Source organism: Ursus americanus, chromosome 11, assembly GCF_024610735.1.
Source record: "Ursus americanus isolate L20-20 chromosome 11, mUrsAme1.1.p, whole genome shotgun sequence".
In the NCBI taxonomy this organism is placed as follows: Eukaryota; Metazoa; Chordata; class Mammalia; order Carnivora; family Ursidae; genus Ursus; species Ursus americanus.
In genome coordinates this window covers 69,948,298-69,972,966 of record NC_142137.1, presented here as the reverse complement: position 1 = coordinate 69,972,966, position 24,669 = coordinate 69,948,298, and the positions used below count along the sequence as shown (strand labels likewise).

At 40.6% G+C, this 24,669-nt stretch overlaps 1 protein-coding gene across 3 annotated transcripts in view; it reads left to right on the top strand.

Annotated features, from left to right (window-relative positions):
- PRKN (parkin RBR E3 ubiquitin protein ligase) overlaps nt 1-24,669 on the top strand; it is a 1,256,589-nt gene that overhangs the window by 463,120 nt on the left and 768,800 nt on the right. For 2 of the 3 annotated variants that reach the window (XM_045805473.2, XM_087865639.1), the window contains exon 4: nt 11,740-11,861. In XM_045805473.2, the coding sequence (XP_045661429.2) occupies nt 11,740-11,861 (122 nt within the window). The remainder of the gene's footprint in view (nt 1-11,739; nt 11,862-24,669) is intronic. The other variant, XM_045805474.2, reaches the window with a different exon arrangement.

The window sequence follows — 24,669 nt, the reverse complement described above, 5'->3', positions numbered from 1 at the left end:
TCCTACTTTTTTTTTTTTTAAGTATGTTGTATAATGTGTTTTTAGAAGACAATTCCTTTAGCAGTTTGGAAGTTTCTTTGCTCAGGAGGAGAGGAAAATAGAGGAAGGGGGTGGAATGTTTGGGGCGGGGGGGGGGCGGGTGCTGCCTACAAAAGAGAGCCTGAGCCAGGATGGGAACCATAGAAGGAGATGACAGAAGAAACTTGGAGCTGTTGTTTCTGAAGTAGCTGTTCAAGATGTTGGGGTGGGGGGTGGATGGAGCTGCTGAGAGGGGGCGAACCATGGTTCCTGGCTCCCGGCGTGGCTGTCCCAGGGCATCATGATTCTGTTGATCCATCGGATCATGTGTAGGATTCCCGAGGTACCAGGGCTCCAGGTCGTGAACCTAGAACACAGTGTGACCAGAGTGGACATCACAGACTCTGGATGCCGAAGTAGCTGCATCTCTCTACCCACCTTCCCTTAGTCAACGTGCCTGTTTGTTTTGGCCAGAGCCTTTTGAAGGCATTTCCTAGGTTGTCCCAGAGGCCTTGATTTCCATAAATTGTACGAGTGGTGTGATACCTGAGACCTGAAGCACGATGTTCGGGGATTTGGGGGGTTCACTGCCTAACAGCACTGAGCAGATGTGGGCAGATGCCTCATCTCTGTCTTCCCAAGGTCTCAGGATTCCAGAAGGTGTGAGTGGATGCACCTGGATAGAAGGCAGAATTGTGGGAACATGCAGCTCGATCATTTCAGACATTGAAACTCAAAGAACTTTCAAGAGAAGAGACTGTACTGTAAATATATATTCTTTCCCCGACTCTAAGTTCATTCTCTACTCTTCAGAGGATACTAGGGTCCTTCTCTGCTGTGCAGGCTTTTGATAAATATCCTTTAAGATACCTATGGATCATGTCAGGTTTACTTTTGGATTTTAAAGCTGTTAATGTAAGGACTGTCTTGACGATGTTTTAGGATTTTCTCACATATTGCTAAAGTCTCAAGCACATGGTGAGGTTCCTGTCGATGTTTGCTATTAATGTTATTGATAGACAGAATCTTGATAGGTTCCTGGTGTTCTTCTGTTTCTTTATGACCATCACCCTGCTTCCTTCCCACTGTTCTTCCCTTCCCCCAACCAACTTGACTCTAGGCAGACAAGGTTCGCCATGCTTAGAAAGCTAGATGTTTCCTAAGAAATTATACAGATGTTTCTTTCTTATCTACTTTTCTATTTTAGTTTTCCTTTTATAGAGGTGGTGAGGAATATATGCCAGCTTATGATTCTGTAGCACTCCAAAAGCCAGACCCCCCCCCCCCCCCCGCCTGCCAGGTACAGCAGTGCTGATCAGTACTGAAGGTAGCACAGACATTACTGTAACCTGCAGCCCAAACTTAGTGACCTTCTTGTACTTCACAATATTGAACTAAAATGGACTTGCCTAATCTCTCTGATTTCTCAATTATTTGATCAATCACCTGGATCAGTCTCTACAATGGATTATACTATTCTACTCTGAAAGTGGGTGTGGAGGATAAAAATGAAACCAGTGGTCACCTAAACCCCAACCTTAGGAGCGTAAATTCTGATTTAAATGCATGAAGCCATCGCAGAAGATGGGGTGCATCAGGGTGATGTGGACATTTAGCTTGTAGACCAGGAGAGAGGAGTCCCAGAGCTGGCCCATGATGTATGAGCAGGACTGAGATGGGTCCTGGGAGGCCCTTTCCATGAAGCAAGAAGACTTCCATGGTCCAAGGGTCCCAGGGTACCTGTGCAAGGTGTTTTAGCCAGAGTGCTTCTCCTGTGTACATCTGGAAGCTTATGAATTCACAACATGACTATCAGCCTTGATTAAGAGAAGACAATAATTTTATCTTTTTTTCCCAGCCTGATGACATCACCGTATATTTCTAACTAATCACTGTCACAAAAGAAAAAATAATTTTCTCATATTTTAAGAAGCAGTAGAGATTTTCTGAATCTCAATGACCACCAAAAGGTTTTCAAAATCAATGCTGAGAAGGATCAGATTTATTAACATTACATATTTTGTCTTATCATTTGGTACAGGCCAAATAGGATACTTAAAATATTGGAATTTGTAAGAGAATATTTAATAGTAGTAATGAAAATTGGAAATATTGTGCTAAAATGGAATATTTATACCAAACTAATTATCTTGGCTATTGTAGATGCAATAAAATGAAGAAAGTGGGAGTGGGGAGGGTCATGCCTGTCCTGCTATAGTCTCTAATTGGAGCCATTCCACTGAGTGTTCATTTCCTTAACAGGTTTTGCTAACACTTAGACTATTTAAAATGAGGAAATTGTAAAATTGTGTTGTTTTTTAATAGCAAGAAAAGTTTCACTTCTGCAAAAAAATAAAAATAAATTCATTGATTTCAAGGTCAGACCATGGATTACCATTTCTTGCTATAACATGCAATTTTAGAACATGTGCTAAACCCTTAAAAACGAGATTTACTTTTCCTTATTTATAGTTGCTATACCTGCATATTCTTGCTGAATTCCAGTGCTGTAAAATGTTAATAGAAATTTCCATGAAACCTTTAATGCTAATTGGATGAGAGAAATGGGTTGGTAAGGCAGTTGATGATTGCTGGCTATTGTTCATAATTGCCAACCTGTGTTCAAGTGCCACTTTTTAGCAGCCGTAGAATTAATCCCCTAGAGTATTTAGTAAAAACCACCATCCCAACCAAGCTAGTACCACGTGGGTGAGGAACAAGTAGATGCTTTGTAATCAGAAAAACTTACATTCAAATCTCTGACTACTCCTGTGGCCATACTGGGGAAGCTGTTCAACTTCTTTGAGCTTGTGTTTCCTCATTTATAAAATGGTGATGGTCACACCTGTGTTTCAAGGCATAAACACTAATACTGCCATTAAAATGAAATTTTGAAATCCATTTTGAATCTCCTTCAGTACCATTTTACAAACACACACACACACACACACACACACACGAGTTTTCATTTTGAAAGTATTTTTTTAAGTGCATTAGCTAGCTTGAAAACTTTACCCTCTAGACAGGACCCACACAATTATTTACTTCTTCCATTCTTTATTTGTTTTACAATCCATCTCTAAGTGATTCATGGGGAAAATATTCTGGTGAACATTAAATCAATTTAAGGACTTTCCATCATGGTTTATGTTCCATAATGTTAATTGTAAAGGATGTGGTTGGGTTTGAAGCAATTTTAAAGAGAACTATACCCCAACTGTTTCTAAAAATTTAGAGGTAGGATTAAGATGGAAATAATATGTAGGAATCAACATTTTTTTTAAAGATTTTATTTATTTGAGGGAGACCACGAGTGGGGCACGGGGCAGAGCGAGAATCAGACTCCTGACCGAGCAGGGAGCCCGATATGGGGCTCGATCCCGAGACTCCAGGATCATGACCTGAGCCGAAGGCAGATGCTTAACTGACTGAGCTCACCCAGGTGCCCCAGGAATCAACATTTATGAAAGTGTGAGAGTGGTCACCTGAGGAAGCAGGAAGACTAAGTGCCCACAGGTGTAAGTACCTGGGAGTAAACTGAGTTCTAAATTCGTTGACAGCAGGTAAGGCTAGCTAAAATGTACTGCGCATCCACTATGTGTCAGACACTGTGCTATGAGTTAGGAGCCACTAGCATTCCTATTTTGCATCTGTGAAAACAGGCCCCGAGGGTTAATTGAGTTGCCAAAGGTGCCGAGGCTGGGCTGTGGTCTGGACCTAGATGGACACGTCCTGAACTGTAGAGATTTTGTCCGGAGGAAATAGTGAACAGTCATCTGTAGTGTCAAGAATTCATTCTGTGTAAATTAGAGTTATGGGTGTTCGTTCAGTATTTTGAAGAGCTGTGACTTTTTTTTTTTTTTTTTTGTCTCCCACCGTAATGACACCCTGCCAGTGTCCATTTCTGGGAAGAATAAGCGACCAGATTGACCCGGGCTTGGCTTTGAACCAGATTATTTATTTAAACCTAATCCTTAAATTATGCTTCATTCTACAGTTTTGTCTTGCCATGGGAGATTTGGTTATTACTTTCAAAATGAATAACGGAAAATAAATTGGCAACAACCACCTCCCCAGCAAACAGGCAGAAGCATTAGCTTTAATCTGCAGTTTTAGTCTCACCAGATGACATTATTGTGCAGATATGTTAAAGACCCTAGCACAGGGGCGTCTGGATGGCTCGTCAGTTAAGCATCTGACTCTCAATTTTAGTTCAGGTCATGATCTCAGGATCCTGAGGTCAAGTTCTACATCGGACTTGGGGCTGAGCTTGGGGCTTGCTTAAGATTCTCTCTCTCCCTCCCCTCCCCACTCTCTCTCAATCAATCAATAATAAAAACCCTAGCACAAAAATTGAGAATTAAGTTATAACTTTTAAGAGCTGAGGATCTGTAGAGATTGCTAACCATGTTTTAAAAGTGCATCCATTGGCTGGATGGTTATGTAATTGCAAGTTGTTTATAACACAGTTTTACCTCAGTTACTCTGCAGGAGTTAAGACTATGGCTTGTTAAAAGCCTGGAATAGTGTGGCTGGGTTCAGTGGGGGTGTCATAACCCATTGGATAAGGGTTGAAATGAAATGTATTTCTGTGTAGTAAGTGCCTCCTTTAGAGTAGTTCTACTTGTAAATTTTCAGAATTCAGGGTTTTTTTAAGGCAAGAAACAACAATTGCTGGAGGGGATGTGGAGAAAGGGGATCCTTCCTACATTGTTGGTGGGAATGCAAGTTGGTACAGCCACTCTGGAAAACAGTGTGGAGGTCCCTTAAAAAGTTAAAAATTGAGCTACCCTATGATCCAGCCATTGCACTACTGGGTATTTACCCCAAAGATACAGATGTAGTGAAGAGAAGGGCCATATGCACCCCAATGTTCATAGCAGCATTGTCCACAATAGCTAAATCGTGGAAGGAACCGAGATGCCCTTCAACAGATGACTGGATTAAGAAGTTTTGGTCTATATATACAATGGAAAATTACTCAGCTATCAGAAAGAACGATTTCTCAACATTTGCAGCAACATGGACGGCACTGGAGGAGATAATGCTAAGTGAAATAAGTCAAGCAGAGAAAGACAATTATACGGTTTCTCTCATCTATGGAACATAAGAACTAGGAAGATCAGTAGGAGAAGAAAGGGATAAAGAAAGGGGGGGGGTAATCAGAAGGGGGAATGAACCACGAGAGACTATGGACTCTGAGAAACAAATTGAGGGCTTCAGAGGGAGGGGGGTGGGGGAATGGGATAGACTGGTGATTGGTAGTAAGGAGGGCACGTATTACATGGTGCACTGGGTGTTATATGCAACTAATGAATCATCGAACTTTACATCAGAAACCAAGGATGTACTGTATGGTGACTAACATAATATAATAAAAAAAAACATTAAAAAAAAAAGAATTCTTTTTTTTTTTCCACTTAACATTCAAAGACTTCGGATTATATTAAGTCCTATATACAAATTTTTCAAGTATTCTTTTTTGTTTTATTTTTATTTATATTCATCATTTTTGTGGTCTTAAAGATAATATTGATGTTACTGATTTCAAATATGATATGCTGATATTTTGAAGGATATGTGGTTAGTCCCGTAAGCTTGACTGGTGGAAAGATGTTCTGACTATTTTGTAATCATGGCCACATTCTGTTCTATGTGAATTTTGTTCTCACACCACCCTGCCTGCTACAACTTTTATATCATTCGGTGTATGGCAGAATTTACTGACCTAGCAAATAATTATTGAGTGTTTCCTAAGCTCATGGAACTGCACCAGCTGCTTGGAACATATGAAATAGGGTGCAGTGTTATGTACGGGGGGTTGGAATAACGGGAAAGGCAGGACAAGTAGATGACACGTGTGGAGCAGATTTTATTTCAGTAGTTTGCCTTAGGTTGAAGTGGGCATGATCCTTATCTTATCCATGATCCAAAGCAAAATGTCACACATAAGAGATGATTCTGAGAGTCCACATTGAATGGATTTCATGTGGAACTGCTTTAGACTAACTCAATATACATTATTTAAACATTATTTAAACTAGATGGGTAGTTTCAGGTCAATATAAGGAAAATATGAGAATTTCAAAGGTATCAGGGAACAACTGAAGAACTCATCCCACTGGAAAGCACAGAAGAGGAGAATAAATAACAATAAATAACAATGCCTGGGGCGCCTGGGCGGCTCAGTCGGTTAAGCGTCTGCGTTTGGCTCAGGTCATGATCCCAGGGTCCTGGGATCAAGTCCCACAATCCGGCTCTCTGCTCAGTGGGGAGCCTGCTTTTCCCTCTGTCCCTCCCCCGGCTTGTGCTCTGTCTCTCACTTTCTCTCTCTCAAATAAATAAATAAAACCGTAAACACACACACAAACAATGCTGACCTTCAGAGATGGTGCTGATTTTATTTTTTTTGGTATAGACGTGTTGTGCTCCTGGCTCATGAGACATAATATTCCAGAAAATGTGGCCCATCTCAGGCTGAAGGACCACTGCCCAGAAATATAATAGCAAAATTCTGGAAAATGTCGGGGGAGAAGATTCTCTAGGGCCTTGCTCCCTGTCACAGGGTCAGGGCCCCAGGTTCAAGAAATTCTGGCCAGAAATAAGGTCTCTTCCATAGTGAGCTTATACGAGTCAAACAGGCCTAAGGGTACCTCCGAAGTGATAAGAGGAAGGGGTAAACTGAGAGAATCTGCTGGTCATAGCTGAAAAATGGAACTAATGGTACAGACATTTTCCTTGGTGTTTAAGAAACAACAATAAGGCTAGAGGAGGCAGGAGGGCCCGAGCTGGGGATACTGAGTACCAGGCCGGGCACAGTGGAGGGAGTCAGAGGAAGGCTGGGAAGGATGCCTCCAGACAGGGACTCCACTTCATTAAATGCTGGTTCTGTGGCGTTGGGACAAGTCAAGTGTGTAAAGGTGACAAAACTAAGCTGGATACTTTCATACTCTCAGATGTAATTATTTAGGGAGATATGTTATCTTTATGCGGAAATCAGAGGAAAAATTCTTAGAGGACGTGCCATTTTAGCTGGACCTGGAAGGTGTGGATCAAAGATACTGATGGCCGTGGAGATATGGCAGTCACTGTCCAGTCACACATCGTGACTTGTTCGGCTTGGTCTGGGGCATGGAGCACGTGCAAGGAAGAAGTGAGAGGGAAGCTCTGTTCTGCCTCTAACGCAGCCAAGTCCCCAAGTCCTACCTCATGGTGCTTCCGGCTCAGACTGTCCCCTGTTCCCTTCTCACCAGCCCACACTGTTTTCATGTTAGCACACCTAACAGCAGGCTGCTGTGTTGTCAGTGTCACAGAAGAATCTCCTCGTGTAGTGATCTGCAGGCTTGATGAGGGAGGGAGAGAGGGGACCAGACTCGTCATTGTTATTTATTCTCCTTTTCTGTGCTGTCCAACGGGAGTCGTTCCTCAGTCGTTCCTCGTTACCTCTGAGATGCGACCACGTGGGAGGGTGTGGATGTGGGACATTTCCGTGGTCACAGAAAGTTCTCTTGGGCAGCTTGTTCTGCTTAATGTTTTAATGTGATCGTATGTGATAAACGTAGTCGTAAATCAAAGGTGTGCCTCTGGTTTTATAGGACATGGATACTGAATATTATTTACTATGGTATAAAACATGTTAACTCGCACTCTTTCCTCCCTAGTAAACAAATTATCTAAGCAATTAAACTCTTGATTTTCTGTGACAGCCTGTGGTAGAAACTTCTGAGGTCAAAGAAAAGTTTTCATGAGAATCAGAATGAGTGTTCTCAAGTATTCATCAATCTTATTAAAACAACTTTGTTAGGCCATAAGCCCATCATCTAAGACACATTTAAAAACTGTGAACTATGCACATTATGCCAGTTTCTCAGAAAGCCAAATCAAAGAATATGTATTCTTATTTGTTTTTAAAAATTTATTTGTTTATTAGAGAGAGAGGACAGATGTACAAATGGGGGGAGGGGCTGAGGGAGTGGGAGTATCTCAAGCAGACCCCCTGCTGAGCGTAGATCCTGACACGGGGCTCCATCCCAGGACCCTGCAATCACGACCAGAGCTGAAACCTAGAGCTGAAACCTAGATCCTGAGCTGATTGAGCCACCCAGGTGTCCCAACATATGTCCTTTTAAAAAAGGGACTTCCCTTGGTATGTTGTGAATATTGTTAGTGATTTCTGGAATTCCCTGCATCAAGAAGGGAGAACAAAAGAAGAGTGGAGACTTGACTAAGGATTATGTTAACTGGACAAAGTGAGTGAGAAAAACTAAAGATAATGATAAAAGCCCAATGCCAAGGAAACATTGGGGGCACTTGAACACAGAGATTCACGCTTTGGAGGGCCTGGCCCCTATCCTTGCTTTTAATTTCTGTCCAGGAAAAAAAAAAATGAACTTCTGAACGAAAGGAATGTACTTTACTTTGCAAAATCATTACATTAATAGACACAGCCTCCTGGCTTATGATAAAATAATAATAATAACAAATAACAAATAAAAATTACTGAAAGCTGTGGTGAAGGGAAGAACTTAATTGTCAGCAGGCTGTTCAGAAACATGAGCAGTTTGGCTTGCTGCACGTCAAGCCCTACACGCTGAGTTGAATCCTTCCTCCAGATTTTTTTTCCAGAATTTTTTTCCCCCCTGAGAAACAGTTTCACGAAATGCACCACAAATGGAAAGTTCCTGAGGTTGGATAAAGTCTGGGACGCGCTATGCTCCATGGGTCCTTCACAGAGTCACAGCCCGCTGAATGTCCCGCAGTGAGAGGGCTTGCTGACCTTGACTTAATTTAGCCTCACCGCGAATGATTTGGCTCAGGAATCCCAGGTATATGGGCTTGACACGCTTTCACAGCTTGCAAACCATGATAGCGTATATACCTGATTAGCCTCTGAGCAGAACTACTGAAACAACCAAATCCCTCAAGGAGCTCAACAGCTTTATAGGAAAATGTCCATATTTTTAGGATGTTGAAGGATCCAGGGATGAGTAGCATGATGTCTGCAAGTTAACTACAAATGACTCAGCTGAAAATATATATGTGTAGTGTACGTGTATGGGCATATATGTCTACACACGCATAGGGAGAGGGGCGCACTCGAAATATGGGCCAATGTTCACAACTGGTGAACTACAGCAAAGGACATGATGTGTAATACTTTTGACGTATTTCTCTAGTTCTGAAAATGTATTCTATAAAAAGAGAGAAGTATTACAAACCCAAACACAAGCTGCGTTGATTATGTTGGGCAGTGAAGGGGTAGCCATATGGAAGAGTTGATTAGGCAAGAAAAAGGATTTTAAGATCCAGGCAGAAGTAAAAAGGGAAGAAGATTCATGTTCTTGACCGGAGACAGTGATACAGCTGGAGAAAAGCATTCCGGGACATTCTTCACTTCACCTTGCCATACCTTTAGGAGTTAGGGCTCCATATTTAAGTCTATACCTCAGACCTCAGTCAGGCTAATGGGATCATCGCCCAGAAATCACGTCAGGGTGTTGTTTGTCCTTATTCCTGTCCTGTGCGCTCCAGGCCTCAGCGTGGCACAGAGAAGTGTGCCAGCTTTAAATAGTGTGATGCAGCCAAATTAGCGAGGAAGCCATCCTGAACAGGGGATCTCAGGATTGACCTGAAAGCCTCGAGTTCTTCACCAAGTAACGCCAACAGCTTGAAATTTGCCGTCTCCAGGACTGGCCCGACCTTGATCTTCTTAGACTGACTATTAATCCCCAGCCCGCAGCCGGCTCTGGGACGCACCGTGTAATAGATTGCGTGTCATCTTCTATGCTGCTAGGCCACAGACGTGGGCATGCAGTATTTTCTGACGAACTTCTCAAGGTCTTTGCTGAAGGTTGTAGCACACAGAAGAGTTCCCCGGTCTCGGGATTGCGCCTGGCTATATCATTTGCTGAAACAATATTGCAAACGTTGCTATTGCCCTAAGGGGGAGAGAAGAGTCATTTAGCTTCCTGCAGTTTCATAAATGCATCATTTAGTATTGTAAAGCTGTTGCTAATATGCTCTTTCAACAATGCTGGCTTCTTTGCCACCCAGCTCCCCTTCATAAGCTTCTCCTTTCCCCATTCCTGTTGTCCTCCTCCTCCTCCTCCTCCTCCTCCTTCTTCCTTTTTATTGTTTAACCTTTACAGTATAAAAATTGTGAAATTGGATTTGTTCCTATTTCTGATAAAGGTTTTTACACTAAGGGTTCCTGCCTCCTTCACTAAGCTCTTGGCACGAAGTAAAATTGTCAGCCCTTGTGGTCTTCTGATATTTTGTCAGTTGTTATGGTATTTCTATAACTTTAATATATGGTTCTATCCATTGCATTTATGATATATATAAAACCTTAAGAATATATCTTATGTAATTATTACATTTGCTAGTAACAATGTGATATTTATAGATTTGAATATCTTGGCACATTAAGGCACTAAAGTTACAAAGAAGCATCAGGAAATTATAGTTTCTTGTCACTACAAACATGTACTTATATTTTATCTTCCCTTCACACTGGAAGCTAAATATTAATCTCTGGAGAATAATAATTATAAAATATATTGGTAATAAATGATAAAAATATAAAATTTGACATTTTTATTGTGCTTTACATTTTACAAAGTATTGTCACTTACAATATTAGTAAAGATGGCTGAACAAATGACAATTCAATATACCTACAGAGGCTTTTTTTAAAAAATAAATTAGTAAGAAAGAAATGGGGTTGCATTAAAACTTTAGGATCTCTCTTTGTTTCTCATTATTTTTGTACCGTTTTTAATAAACCATATGTATTTGGGAGGCTGAAGGTTTTCACTCATAATGATAAAAATACTCTTTATTATTTGTAGATGATCATAATTATAATAGTAAGATTGTAAAAAAACTTCATATGCCATGACATTTTATGTAACCCCCCACCCAACAAGAAGTAACGTGTAAAGATTACAAGAACTAGTTAGTAATATTATACACTTAAAAAGTCAGTCATTTTATTAGTGAGTGCTTCTAAATAAAGCAAGCTTTTTGCAGAAATGGCTCTGAAAAGTCCCCCTAATGTACAGAATAACAATATTTCTGTATGCTGACATTTGAGAGAAGTGATCAGAGATGTTTAGTTGCTGATTTAATGGCGTTTGCCTGGGTAGAGAATACTAGTGGAACACAAAGCACCCATTTCTGCACACCACTGTCGGGCTCTGTTAAACCCCTCAGGACTCTTGTCTTACTTTATATGTGACTTCACTGGAACCCAGCAAACAGTGATCATGTGAGTCATATCACGAGAAATGGGCTGGTATGTCCCTTTAGATAATATTTGAAGAAAAATCTAGAGCCTTCCAAACTGTGTACAGAAGCATGAAATAGAATTCAGGAGCAGTGGTCTTTAAATTTCCAGTAGTCTGTACATTTCCTGTCCTTTTTACAAACTTCAGCGGCCCAGAATGCATTTCACTTCCCCGTGTTGCAGATCCACTTGGCCGGCTCTCCTGGCAGCAGCGGTCGCTTACTCTGCTGAGTAAGTCACAGGGCTGTTGGCAAGAAGAAGAGATTTTCGCTCTTGAGCATAAAACTAGATTCCTAAATTAAATTGTTGTATCCTCATTGGACTCTTTATCCCACTAATGTTTCAAAATGCTCCTGGGGAGATAGTTTTAAAATTTATCTCAATTTGGATTCAACATTGATTGGCTACTTTCTCTGCTCTCCCCCGCCCCCCAGCAGGTAGACGAACCTACAACAGCTTTTATATTTATTGCAAAGGCCCCTGTCAAAGAGTACAGCCAGGAAAACTCCGCGTGCGGTGCAGCACCTGCCGACAGGCAACGCTCACCTTGGCCCAGGTAAGGAGCTACGGCATTGGCAGAGACTGCCCAGAAAAAAAGGAATGTCTATTTCCAGAGTTGCCTTTTGGGGTTGCTAATCAGAGAAGACCTGTGACTGAAAATAGAAGACATTCTGCTATGTGGTTGTAATGGTTAATGGTATCTGGAGTTTCACTTAAGTATACATTACTCTGTAAAACATTAGGTAGTGCTGAGCCGTCGTCTCCATCTGTTTTGTCCAGGTGTCCTGAAAGGAAGCATTGAGAGTGCGTTTATAACAAAAAGAGGTTAGGCTTTGTTGAGGGTGTCTTTTAGAAGAGGCCAGGAAGGAGCCTTCTAAGACACTGGAAATTTTCATGTCTTGATTGGTGTGACCGTAACGTGGTTGGATATGTGTGTCAGAATCCACTGGACTGTTGGTTGAAGATGGGCACACTTGAGGTTGCTAAATGTAATAGCTCAGTAAAGAAGTGAAAAGGAGAGTCGTAGATCACCTGCAGTGTGCATATGAAACTGAGGTCGGCAGGCTACCATCTGCTGTGGTCTCCACTTGTGTTGTATGGTTCACAAGCTAAGAATGCTTTTGCATTTTTAAGTGTCTGGGAAATATCCAAAGAGTAATGCTGTGTGGCCCGTGAATTCTATATGAAGTTTATATTCCAGTCTCCATGGTGACACTGTAGCAGAAGGCCGTGCCACCCATCTCCTTACGTGTCGTCTGTGCAGCTTCCGTGCCCAAGGCAGGGGTCATTGTTGCCACACAGACTGGATGCCCTGCGGAGCCTGACATACCTACCTCTGGCCCCTTCGAGAAAATGTGGTGGACCCCAGATATGAACCATGCACACCGCTAAGGCAATAGCTTCCCCGTAATGGTTGCACAGGATTTGGCTAAAGTTGATGTGGATGTGAATGTGCGTGAGTGAGGAGGGCATTCTGGTTGGCGCAATCAAGAGTCAAGGTCAAGGGTCTTAGGGTGATGGGGGGCTGAAGTGGGGACAAGGACCCCCTTACCACACTGGGCCCCCTTGTGGTTACATTTAGATTTTTAGTCCACAGGCGATGGAGAGCCAAGACAAAATGTTAAAAATAAAAGCAATATATAAAATGACATTTTAGAACCTTATTAGTGCTGTAACAGTCTGTCATTCAGACTGAAGTTGGTGGCAGATTGAGGGCAAAGAGGTTAATTAATAGACTGTTCATATGGTTCATGCTGGAGGAACTATGAGCCTGGGTCGGAGTGGTGGCCCGTCGAAAGGGTATAACGGAGCAGCATGGAAGAACATGAAGGATACACCCAAGAAAGGAGAATCATGGATCCCCACCTCAAGCCTGGGGAAGATGGTGGAATTACTCAAAAATACAGCTCAGTATTTCACTCTGATATAACCTCTCTGCTACACAGGTGAATCCTGTGACTGCACTTAGGGAGACAAATCCATGAGTGATGGTTTGTCCGGGACCCACAGGACTGGACCTTTTTCTGGGGGTGTCACTGGGCAGTGCTTCTATCTGAGAAATATGCTCTGTTAAAGTCCTACAGATGTTTCTCTTCCACCAGAATCTCCCTCTGCCATAAGCCTTTTCCAGCGTGGTAAGCAGCCTCTTCTATTTTTGTGGTCTGTGCTCCAGTCTTGATTGCCTCAGATGGTAGATGTGACCTATTTATATTAACTTCCAATTGTTCTTAGTGAAAACAGCAAGAACAAATTATTATTGAACCCCAAGCTTAATTATTTTCATACATTATCTAAAGTATTTATTTCATATCACTCTAAGTATTGTCAATGACCTTATTTTAGATTTAGGCTTAAAGAGATTAAGGAAATGAGCTTATGAGACTAAGGGTTTGAACTGGGCTGTGTGATCTAAACTTGTAAGCTCTGCAGTTTCCCCATTTTTACCCCACGTATGTTTACACTAAATGTCATATGCTCAGATATCCTCAGTGATCAGACAGGTGATTTAAGCCTTAGGTCAGAAGTATGCAGTGGAGGGGGTGAGGCCCATGTTCAGGGAAGAGACCAAGGCCCAGGTAAGGAGGCTGCTCCTGCCAGTTGTTAGCAGCGGTGGGGGTGCTTAAGGGGCTAATCTTTTACGTAATTAAGAGAAACCATAAATGTGGATTTTTATGTGAATTTTCTCATTTAAAAATATGCTCCATGGGGAAAAAAACAGAAGACAAAAAGGAAAAACAACCTGCAGCATCTATGTAAACGCGCAAACCGGGGCCGTACCATACAGGTTAAATGGTGCGTTAACGTGAGGTGCTTAGAGAGCCGGTGTGTAGTAAGCACTTACTTCCAGTGAGTAACTGCTGAGAGGTTGTATGGTGAGAACTTAAGACGGCGACTCTCCAGACTCTTCATCCTGCATGGATTAGAATTCCTACGTCATTATTTCCCACCTATGTCAGCTTGGGGACATCTGTTACCTGGGATAATGGTATCTACTCCTTATTTCTTGTAAAGATTAGTTAATAAATGAAGAGTATTTAGAACAGTAGCTGGAAGGGCGCCTGGGTGGTTCAGTCGGTGAAGCGTCTGCCTTGGGCTCAGGTCATGATCTCAGGGTCCTGGGATCAAGCCCCTAGCCTGGCTCCCTGCTCAGCGGGGAGTCTGCTTCTCCCTGTTCCTCTGCCCCTCCCCCTGTTCATGCGCTCTCATTCTCTCTGTCTTTCAGACAAATAAATGCAATTTAAAAAAAGAACAGCAGCTGGAACATAAATAGACATCTTAAATGCTTTCTTGTTACTTTTTAAATTATTCATGAGTACTTAGTGGACACATGTACACACACACACACACATACACACACACACACATGCACTTATGTTCACCATGAAATCATACCAGACTTTGGCTAACTCCTTTCAAAGAAGTGGAAGCCTCTCCCCTCCCACCCTGTTCTTCCAGAAGCTCTGTGTAGCCCCCTCAGCTGCTCACCTGGACCATCGTGTCCTTGGAGCGATGATCTCTTCCACCCAGCAGCCTAGGCTCTGCCCCATCTCAGAGGCCCACTCCCATGACCACCCCACACTTTGTCAGTTCCTAGAACTGCTCCGCATTTGATTATTAAATTCCGACTTTTATTCTCCCTATGTTATTTTTGCTCTGTACCTTGTTAACCCCTCTCTTAAGTTCATCTAGAGCTATCTGGCCTTTTCTTTCATCATTTCCTCCCCTGATAGGCTCTAACTTCAACTACGTTATTTCAGATATCATTAAATTTCCATTCCACATTCTGTGCAGTTGCCCATTTGTCTATATTCTAAATGTTGGTAAGCCTCCTGTATCAGGTAACTTGCTGGATTGGATCCCTGGTGCATTTTCAACACTTCACCGAGTACCTTGCCCATAGTGGGGCACAAAGCTAATAATGTGAAGTGAATGGTGTCTATACTTGAACCCTTACACACTGACTCAGTAGATCCACATACTTTAGAAATTATACTTGGCATTTTGTGATCACATTAATCATAGAAAGTATGACTGTTTCACTACCACCTGATTTTCTTCCTTACATTTATATTCTGGTACTTGTATTTTTCTCTACTTCTCATTACAGACCTGCAAATTAGATATTATTATCTAGTGTTTTTAATAAAGAGACTCCATGAGGTTAAGTAATAAGCCCAAAGTCACACAGTTAAGAAATGTTGGTCGCAGGGATGAAAAGTCTTCTGTGTTTCTTTAAAGCCCTTTTCTAGGGTAGATTGTTCACTCTACAAAACTGGTAATCAGTGTCCTATTACCCAACTACTTCCCTATACCTAAACCATCCTTCAGAAATTCTCTTGGGGGGAAAAAACTACTTAAAGATTTAAGGATAATGGAAACAATGATTCAATGATTACTTATTTTACCTGAAATTTTATTTTATTTATTTATTTATTTTTGTAATCTGGAATTTTAATATAGTTACTAGATGCAGCATCACTGGTACCTGGTAAATAAGTAGAACAGATCCTTCGATTTTTTATTAATGACAAACATCCACACCCAATGGTACCTTCCAGTAACAGCTCTGTGGAGCCGCTGAGTAATCAAGAGTCTGCAAGCCAACGCTTAGCGGTGGGTTGGGCAGGAGCCTAACGTTGCCGAGAGGAAGGATTTCTAGGTAGAGAGTAGGCAACTCTTGGGTTTGATTTGTTCAAACTTTATAAAGATCTACAACTGACAGTATTTTCTCTCATCAAGAAAAAAATAAAAAGAGAGAAAAGACTTCGTGTGGCTGACAAGTTACATAGTGAAGCAGGATGTGGTTCATCTGAGCTTCCGCAAGCTTTTTATATTCAAGGAGAAAAATCAGAACCTACTTAGCTACCTGGGTTATTTTTTTAACATAATTTTATTTTTTTTCTGTTCTGAAAAAAATCGGTCTACAATATGCCCTTTGCCTCTCATGAGTCTTAATAGTAAACTCCTAAGCATTTTTTGTTGTTGTGGGGGACTTACTCATAATGCCAACATTTCTTCAACACTATTTAAATTTCGTGTGCAAGATAATGAGCTGCCTCCTACATGATGCTCTAAGGTTTAATTGTTTACATGTTTCACATTTAATATGATGCTTCTAATGAATTGGCAAGGAAGACAGATGGCCATTTCTGTCACTGTGTTAGGATGGGGAAACTGATGTCCAAGGTTTTGGCCTGACCTTGAGGATAAATTGAATATCAGCTGGGACACCAGGTTTTCCTCTGAATTTAAATCAAATTACCTTCTTTATTTCATGGTGACCTTGACCGGGATTTCCACTAACCAAATAGCCTTTAGAAACATGAATGCTCACTGGAAAATAGTGAGCAGTGGCTGATTGGAAAAACATGGCAGGCCTCCAATTTCCATTTGCCTCTTCAAAGATTGTCCACTTAGGTCCACACAGAAATGACACAGGGTTGAGCACAGAAGGGCGGTTGCTTTGTACTGGTATACATATCTGATTATGTGCTTGAACAATAAAATAGGTGACCTAAAGTAACCTCTGTCATCACTGTCTCCCTCATTAGTGTGGAAAATCAAATGACGAGCAAGTCATAGCCTCAGAGCCTTTCTTTTTTTAATTAATACAAAAAAAAAATGTGGGCAGAAAAAGTAAAGTTTTCCAAGATATGTAGGAAACACACAGCTTTTAGAAATAACTGGAAATTAAAGAAGTAATTTAAATTGGAAGAAGAAGCAGCACCGGGAAGCTTAAAGATGCTTGTCCTTCCCCCTGGGACCCTGCCAGACTCAAGGTTACAAGGTCAGCAAGTGTGGTCCTTCTAGTCTGTCTTACTGTAAGTGTGGTGGCAAGGAGGGAGCCTTCTGGCAAGCTGTCAAAGATTTCCTGGGACCAATTCCTATGAACACAAGACTTCCAGAGACTGTGTGACATGTTAAAAATTGTTCCTGGGCTGATGAAGTTTCGTTAGAATATGATCCTGATGGTGAGGAGGCTGTCCACAGGGGTCATGGTATGACGGCTTCTGCTCAGTCCTGCAAGCTCCTGCTCCCTAGGTCCTAAGAGTGCCCTCTCCTGCATCCCATGTCCCTCCCTACCACCACGTGTCAGCCATTGCCCACATTCTAGAAGGACTTGTCCTCCTGAAGACAACAGAGCTTCTGGGATAGGGAGAAATGGACTCACTTCTCTAACAGGACACAGGTTTAAAATATAGTAAGAATATTTATGACTAAAACAGTTTATCGACTAAAAATAATTAGAAGCTAGAATGGATGTGGAATTTAGGGGAGAGTGCACACGGCATAGCATGTTTGTCTGGCAGCAATGGACTTGGGACTGTATGGGTACAGAGAGCTGGAGACAATGGCTTTCTGCGGTCTCTTTTCTGTCAGATGTTCTGGACTTGAATTCTGCTGCTGTGCAACTTTGGGCAAGTGACTTAAATCTTTGTCTCAGTTTTCTTGTCATAAAATGGAAGTAAACAATTTCATTAAAGTTCTTGTGGATTAAATGATTTAATTCTCTCAAGTGCTTAGCGCAGTGAGAACAAGAAATAAAGTAGCTGGCGTGGAGGCACGTAGTAGACATGGAGGAACTGTTGCTCTTACTGTCGTTTCAGGGGAAGAGTGTTTTCCCAAAAGGCATCAAAGCAATGGCTGAACTCACATCCTAAGCTTCCACCTCCAGGACTCTTTCGTTCTGATGAAAGTTACAGATTGTTCATCTCCCCGCACAAACTCGGGATAACCCAAGTTATCCGCCATCAACATCTTTTTGTTTGCACTCAGTTTATTAGTTTTCAAATGAATCAGAAGGAAGGAGATTACTGCAGCCAAGAACTCAAGGAGATTTTTTCCCCCTACAATCACTATAATTACTTTATCTCAAAAAGAACTTTATCTTTGCCACTCTAATGAGATACTCTGCCATGGAATAGCATTAAAGCTAAAAGGTTTCTGATGAGAAATGGGGCAATAAATAGAGTAAGATGTAAAATGCCTGGCATGATGGATTTTATTTAAAATTGGTTTATAGATTAGGAACAATTTATATGAGGGAATTTATTAAGAAATATTGTCTAAATGTATAATCATTCCTAAACTTAATATTTGTTACGGATTAATTGTTAGTGAGGAGTCTACTCGCTTCTCTTAATATCAAAAGCTATGTAATGAAGCCTTGGAATATATTTAAGCTTATTTAGAAATGTGTTACAACTCCGTTTACTTATTTATGCAATTATTAGGCATTTCTGAGCTTTTAGAGTTTAATGAAAGAGTCATTGCAAATTGTCTTATGTTATTTAAATATATATATTTTACTTTTATTTTATTTATTTATTTTTTTATGTATTTTACTTTTTAAAGCCCATTTTGAATATCCTAAATGTGTAAACTGGCCCTGAAGTCTCTTTGATTTGTGTTGTGATGTTAGGCCTACAAAGAAGTGAGTTTTTATGTGGGTTTATCTCACATTAAGGATTTAGAATTGGGAGGGAGCAGAACACAATGCAGTTCTTGTCTCTTGCTGGTGCTGGGGCACCCCATGTCCACTTCTGCCCCTTTCCTGCCATCAGTTCTCCATGAGATTTCTCTTGGCTGTAGGAACTCTCCTCCCTCCATCTTTCTGAAGCCCACCTTCTTCGTGTTATAGTCTCTTTGGTCGTCACTGCAGACACCAGCCCTCTCAGCCGCACGCTAATGATGCCCTCACGCTGATCAAGTATCCCATCAAGAGTAACTGACAAAAAATTGAGAGATTAAAGGATTTTCCTCTTTTTCTCTTTTACCAAACCAATACCTGGAAAAGAGCCAGTTTAAGGTAAAAACAAACAAATAATAATAATAAACCAAACCTCAAAGTATTATCATAAAGAATTTTAAGTTTTAATGATTTATTTTATATTGAGCATTATTTTTGATAGTTTACAAATATATTGAACAGTATAAATTCTAAATGTAAAATGATCTTCTGAAATTGGCTTGATCCAGGCTTCTTCAGGGTTATCAATGTCAGCCGATATAACGTATAACAATTTAAAATTGTAAGTGAATGCTACCACTGTCATTCTCCTAAAACTTACAGTAGTTTTGGATAATCCATGCCTAATGTTCAAACTTAAAAATACTCTTCACCACCAACATCTATCTCCACTGACTGCAGATTAATTTGCTAACTTATATGACCGAACTTACCAAATTTACTAATTTATCCCCCCAAATTATAAGGAATAATATCATTCTGGAACATTCTTTTGGAATTTTTATTTATATTGTGATTGCACTATTCATTTGGCTATCTTAAACATATTCACTGATACATTTTCTTAGCAGATTTTAAGAAATGCCTCATTTACTAAAAGCTAAAGATCATAGGTGAATTCATCTTACGAAAGTTTTCTTCTTGAACATATTTGTGCATATATTCCTTTGAATGTACGCAAAATGTTAACATTTCATGTAAGAACTTTTGGGTTATAATGATTTATTTCTAATGTTTATTTTAGTTATTCTGTTTTTCCCAACTTTTTCTTTATGTTCCCACCAATTTCTCTATTAAATATTTACCTATTTCCCCCAAATTTCTTTTAACTGATCATAAAGTCTGCAGCATCTTATATCGAATTGGATTGTTGCAATGGCTTTCAAAGACATCTCCAGTGTGAACTGAGCAATGTTATATCCCTACAGGCAGGTGAGATGTTAGATGTGTTTTTGGGCCAACTGTTTCCTGCTGCAGCTCGAGGCCATTGCGGCAAATAGTAGGAAAGAGGACTTTGAGCACACAGCACGCTGAGGGCAGGGGAGGGATCTGAAGAGCTCAGGGAAACAAAGCATAAGAGACTCTTAAAGATAGAGAACAAACCGAGGACTGATGGATGGAGGTGGGTGGGGGATGGCCCAGATGGGGGATGGGAATTAGGGAGGGCACTTGGTGTGATGAGCACTGGGTGTTGTATGTAAGTGATGAATCCTTAAATTCTACTCCTGGAACCAATATTGCCCCGCATGTGAACTAACTAGAGTTTAAATAATTTTTTTTTAAAAAATGAAGAGCTCAGAGCACGAAGGCCAAGCTACACATCTTATAAATAATCAAATACATTATTATATTAGGTAAATTGGCTTTTTTGCTTATTTGGTAAATCAGCTTTCATTGAATTGATTTTCAGCCAACTTCCCTAGAAGCCCCTCCTACAAATGGCCATAGAACATACATGTATAGAACATAGTAGTTTTATTTGTCTGAAGATAAAAAATTTCGTGAAAGTTCTGGGTCATTTTAATGGCTCTCAATGACTCCTCCAATGTTTTAGCTGGGGTTCTGGTGGGAGAAGAGCCATAGATGAGAGAAGAGGAAAGTGGAGGGAACAGAATGGCCTCTTGGACTTGGCTTGAGCCTCATGGTTCAGAGGAGAATGAGAGCAGAGTCATTTTTCGTCAGAGTCTGTGTGAGAACTTGGGCTAAAGTCAGAGCTAGACACATTCAGAGCTGTGGAGAAGGAAGCCCAGCATCCCTTGAGTACCAGGGGGATCCTGGGCAGGACTGCCAGATTAGCACACAGATATGCAGGATTCAACTGCATTTGATTTCAGATGAACAATGAGTTCTCTTTTAGGATAGTTTTGTTCCAGACCCTGCATGAAAAGTAACTACACTACATATTTTTTTTATCTGAAATTCAAATTGTCATCTAAACTTCATCTGGCAACACTAGTTCTGGAATCATGTCTTCCCTCTTTGCTGGGACATCTATGTCATTATCATGGGTTACTGGCACGGACACCAGGGAGACCCTCAGTGGGCTTTTGGCCAAGCTGCATAGAGGCAAGCACAAGCTGGAGTAGATGAACAGCAAGACTGATGAACAGAACATCGGGGAGCTGACAAACACATCAGTGGTCAGGTGTGGGGAGCAGTCACAGGGGGCGGTCTAGAAATAACAGGATCTCTGAGGAATAATCCCAACATCCTTGTGTGAGAGTAACTATATAGTGGCCACCTAAGCCACACTCATACCTTTACTGGATGGAAGTGTTTGTTTCTGGAGGACTGCTGATAATTATTAGTAAACTGAAGGGAACTTCCATTAAAAAAACAAACACAAGATTGGGGCGCCTGGGTGGCACAGTGGTTGAGCGTCTGCCTTCGGCTCAGGGCGTGATCCCGGCGTTATGGGATCGAGCCCCACATCAGGCTCCTCCGCTATGAGCCTGCTTCTTCCTCTCCCACTCCCCCTGCTTGTGTTCCCTCTCTCGCTGGCTGTCTTTATCTCTGTCGAATAAATAAATAAAATCTTAAAAAAAAAAAACACACACAAGAAAACAATAAATGTGTTTTTGTGGAATGGAAAAAATTAGTTCATTTTTTCTATATTATGTTAATGTGAATATTAAATAGTTTATAAACAAAAAGTAAAAATATAGTTACCTATTGAAATAGATACAGTGTCAGATACACATATAAAATAGTTCGTGATATAAGGCAAATGTTATATGTAAATTTAAAGTTATTTATGAAGTAATTGAAATGCTCTCCCGCGGAGCTGTAGGCAACTTTAGTCCCTATGTACTGTGTTCCATTATTTCAATTACAGAAATTCTTATGTTGAGAGCTTTTGTCATATGCTTCATGTTGCAGAACTTTTCAGAATTTTTCTTTGGTCATTTGTTGTTAGTTGGAGTGATTTCAGTAAGTTGAAGCCTGCATAAATGTTGGTTAGTATTGGTAATTCACTGACATTTTAATCTGGCTAATAATTTGCATTTGGACTTCAGTGGAGAAAACTTTTCGCTGCTTCTTTATTTAGGGACTCTGTATTAGTAAATGACCTTTTTTAAATCATGGATTTACTTACAACTTTTTAAGAAAAAGAGTAAAAAAGAAAACAGTCTTACCAATGCATGTTCCTGGAGCACACCTTTAGGACGTCTACATCAGAGTCCCCTGGAGCTATGGGTACTTACCAGGCAGTTGCCCTGCATCCAGCTGTAAATTGTGTCTAACCATTTCTGCCTGGATGCTCAGCCATGCTGCTGACCCATGATGATAGTGTGAAATTTCTGAAATTTTGGGTAGGAAGTTAAGTCATGCTATTCTAAGATGCATGTGTATATATTTTAATGTGTATTGAGTTCTTTATATCTATCTACTATCTACTATCTATCTATCATCTATCTATCTTTAGGACAGTGCCTAATTTATTTGTTCCTTGCTTAAGAAATACATGGTCCATGGGGCGCCTGGGTGGCGCAGTCGTTAAGCGTCTGCCTTCGGCTCAGGGCATGATCCCAGCATTCTGGGATCGAGCCCCACATCAGGCTCCTTCGCTAGGAGCCTGCTTCTTCCTTCCACTCCACCTGCTTGTGTTCCCTCTCTCGCTGGCTGTCTCTGTCAAAAAAATAAATAAAAAATCTTTACAAAAAAAAAAAAAGAAAGAAAGAAAGAAAGAAAGAAAGAAAGAAAGAAAGAAAGAAAGAAAGAAAGAAATACATGGTCCAAAAACCTCACTGGGAAAAGATAACTAGAATTTAGGAGCCCTGTCTTAATCCATAGTAGATCATTTGCCAGTACTTTGTAAAGAACAAATTTATTACCTAGCACTTAGAAAATGTGGGGGGTGGGAAAGACACGTTGAATGACCCTACAACAGAATTAGACAAGACTCTACAGATCAGAACTATGATATGTTTTTGCAGTCATTTTACAGAAGCATTGATACTAATGCATGGATCCATCTTTCACCTGGGAATATTAAGCTATCTGCATAAATGCATCATGAAGCCAGATGAGAAATGGAGAGGTTAATTGACTTTACTTGGGTCCACCATGAGAAAGTAACCACACTGAGAATTAAATCTGAGAACTGGAGTTTAGATTCTTATTCAAAGCACCCATTTTGAGATACATTCATTCTCTTACTAGGACCGAGGGAGCATAGAGCCTTGCTTGGCAGCTTTTTCCTGAAAAAAGCCAAATTTACTAGATTACATTTCTTAAAGTGGGAGTGGAAATTTGGATAAAAAGTGAAACATGGGTGTTTTCCTTTGGTGAAGAGGCAATAGAAGAGTGCTGGTGTACTTGGAACATAGGGAACTAGGGGAGGTAGAGGGGAGCTTTCATGGATTATGACTGCTTTCTACGTGACTGGTTAGGTCCACTGGTTTGTTGGAGGGCATGATACTAACAAAGCTAGAAGCCATGGCATGAGCCCTGCAGGGGCCACTTACCTTTCGGAGTCCCTACAATCACTTGTTAGTAGGATTAAACTTGGGATTCTCCCAGCTAGTTTCAGAGAATTACATTTCTGTCTAGAGTCATCATGACCCTGAATTTTATGTCTTTTATATCTTCAGTGGTGCACTGGGAATTTTGTATTAATTTAGAAAGCCATACCAATTAACATACGCTGACCTACAATTAAAATTATTGGGTAGGCCATCGTTTAAAGCTGAGCTGGTAGCATCATTTCATGGACAAATGAAACTTTCCCCACCATAATGTGTTAAAAATAAATGAAAAATCATGTTATTTCTCTTTCTTACTGAATAAAATATTCTATTTGAAGTAGTTAGGTAGAGGGTCAGTGAAAACAAATGTCATATAATCTGCAAGTTCTGTAATGTTACCATAAAGCTAAGATTTAAGCTTTGCATAAACAGATGTAGGGAGGATGATTGTATTTATACATATCTATATAAATCTATGTAGTTATATCCCACAAAATAAGTAGAGTGTGACCAAAAAATGAAAGACTCTGTTACTTGGGTACCTCTCAACTCTATTCCATTCCTAAACTCAGTGCCTTGAGGCAAAAACTATACCTTTTCCATCTTTGTGCTTTAGAAGAGTGCTGGTTGCAGTAGAGATGATTAGACATGATTTGTGGAGTGAATGAATCATTGAACTGATGGCATCATAGTTACTGTATGCCTTGGCCTACCCGTAATCTTATAATAGGAATGGCCTATGTTGTCTTCCAATCTAAATTTCCTCCTGATACAAAAATTGCCCTTACAATATATGCTCAGTGTTTGTCCCCTGTCTTCTGCTCCAGCACTTTCAGTATTGGAGGAATAATTTCTTTCCAAGTAACTGTTGTCATTGTATAGAACTTTAATTGACAGAGACTTATTTGCCCTGAAATCTGTCTTCGCCCCTAACTTCTAGCTCTACTCTTTGGAAATAGAACAAAATCCAAAGAACTTTCTGTTAGGCAGCTCTTCATATGTCTAAAGAAGCCAAAACAATTTACTTCCTGGGTCTTCCTTTCTCTCATAAGCTGATGACTTTCAAAAGAGACTTTTCAAATGGAAAGTATCACCTTGCCTCAAAGAAATTCATTCTTTTCTGTGAATAGCATCAGAGTCCAGAA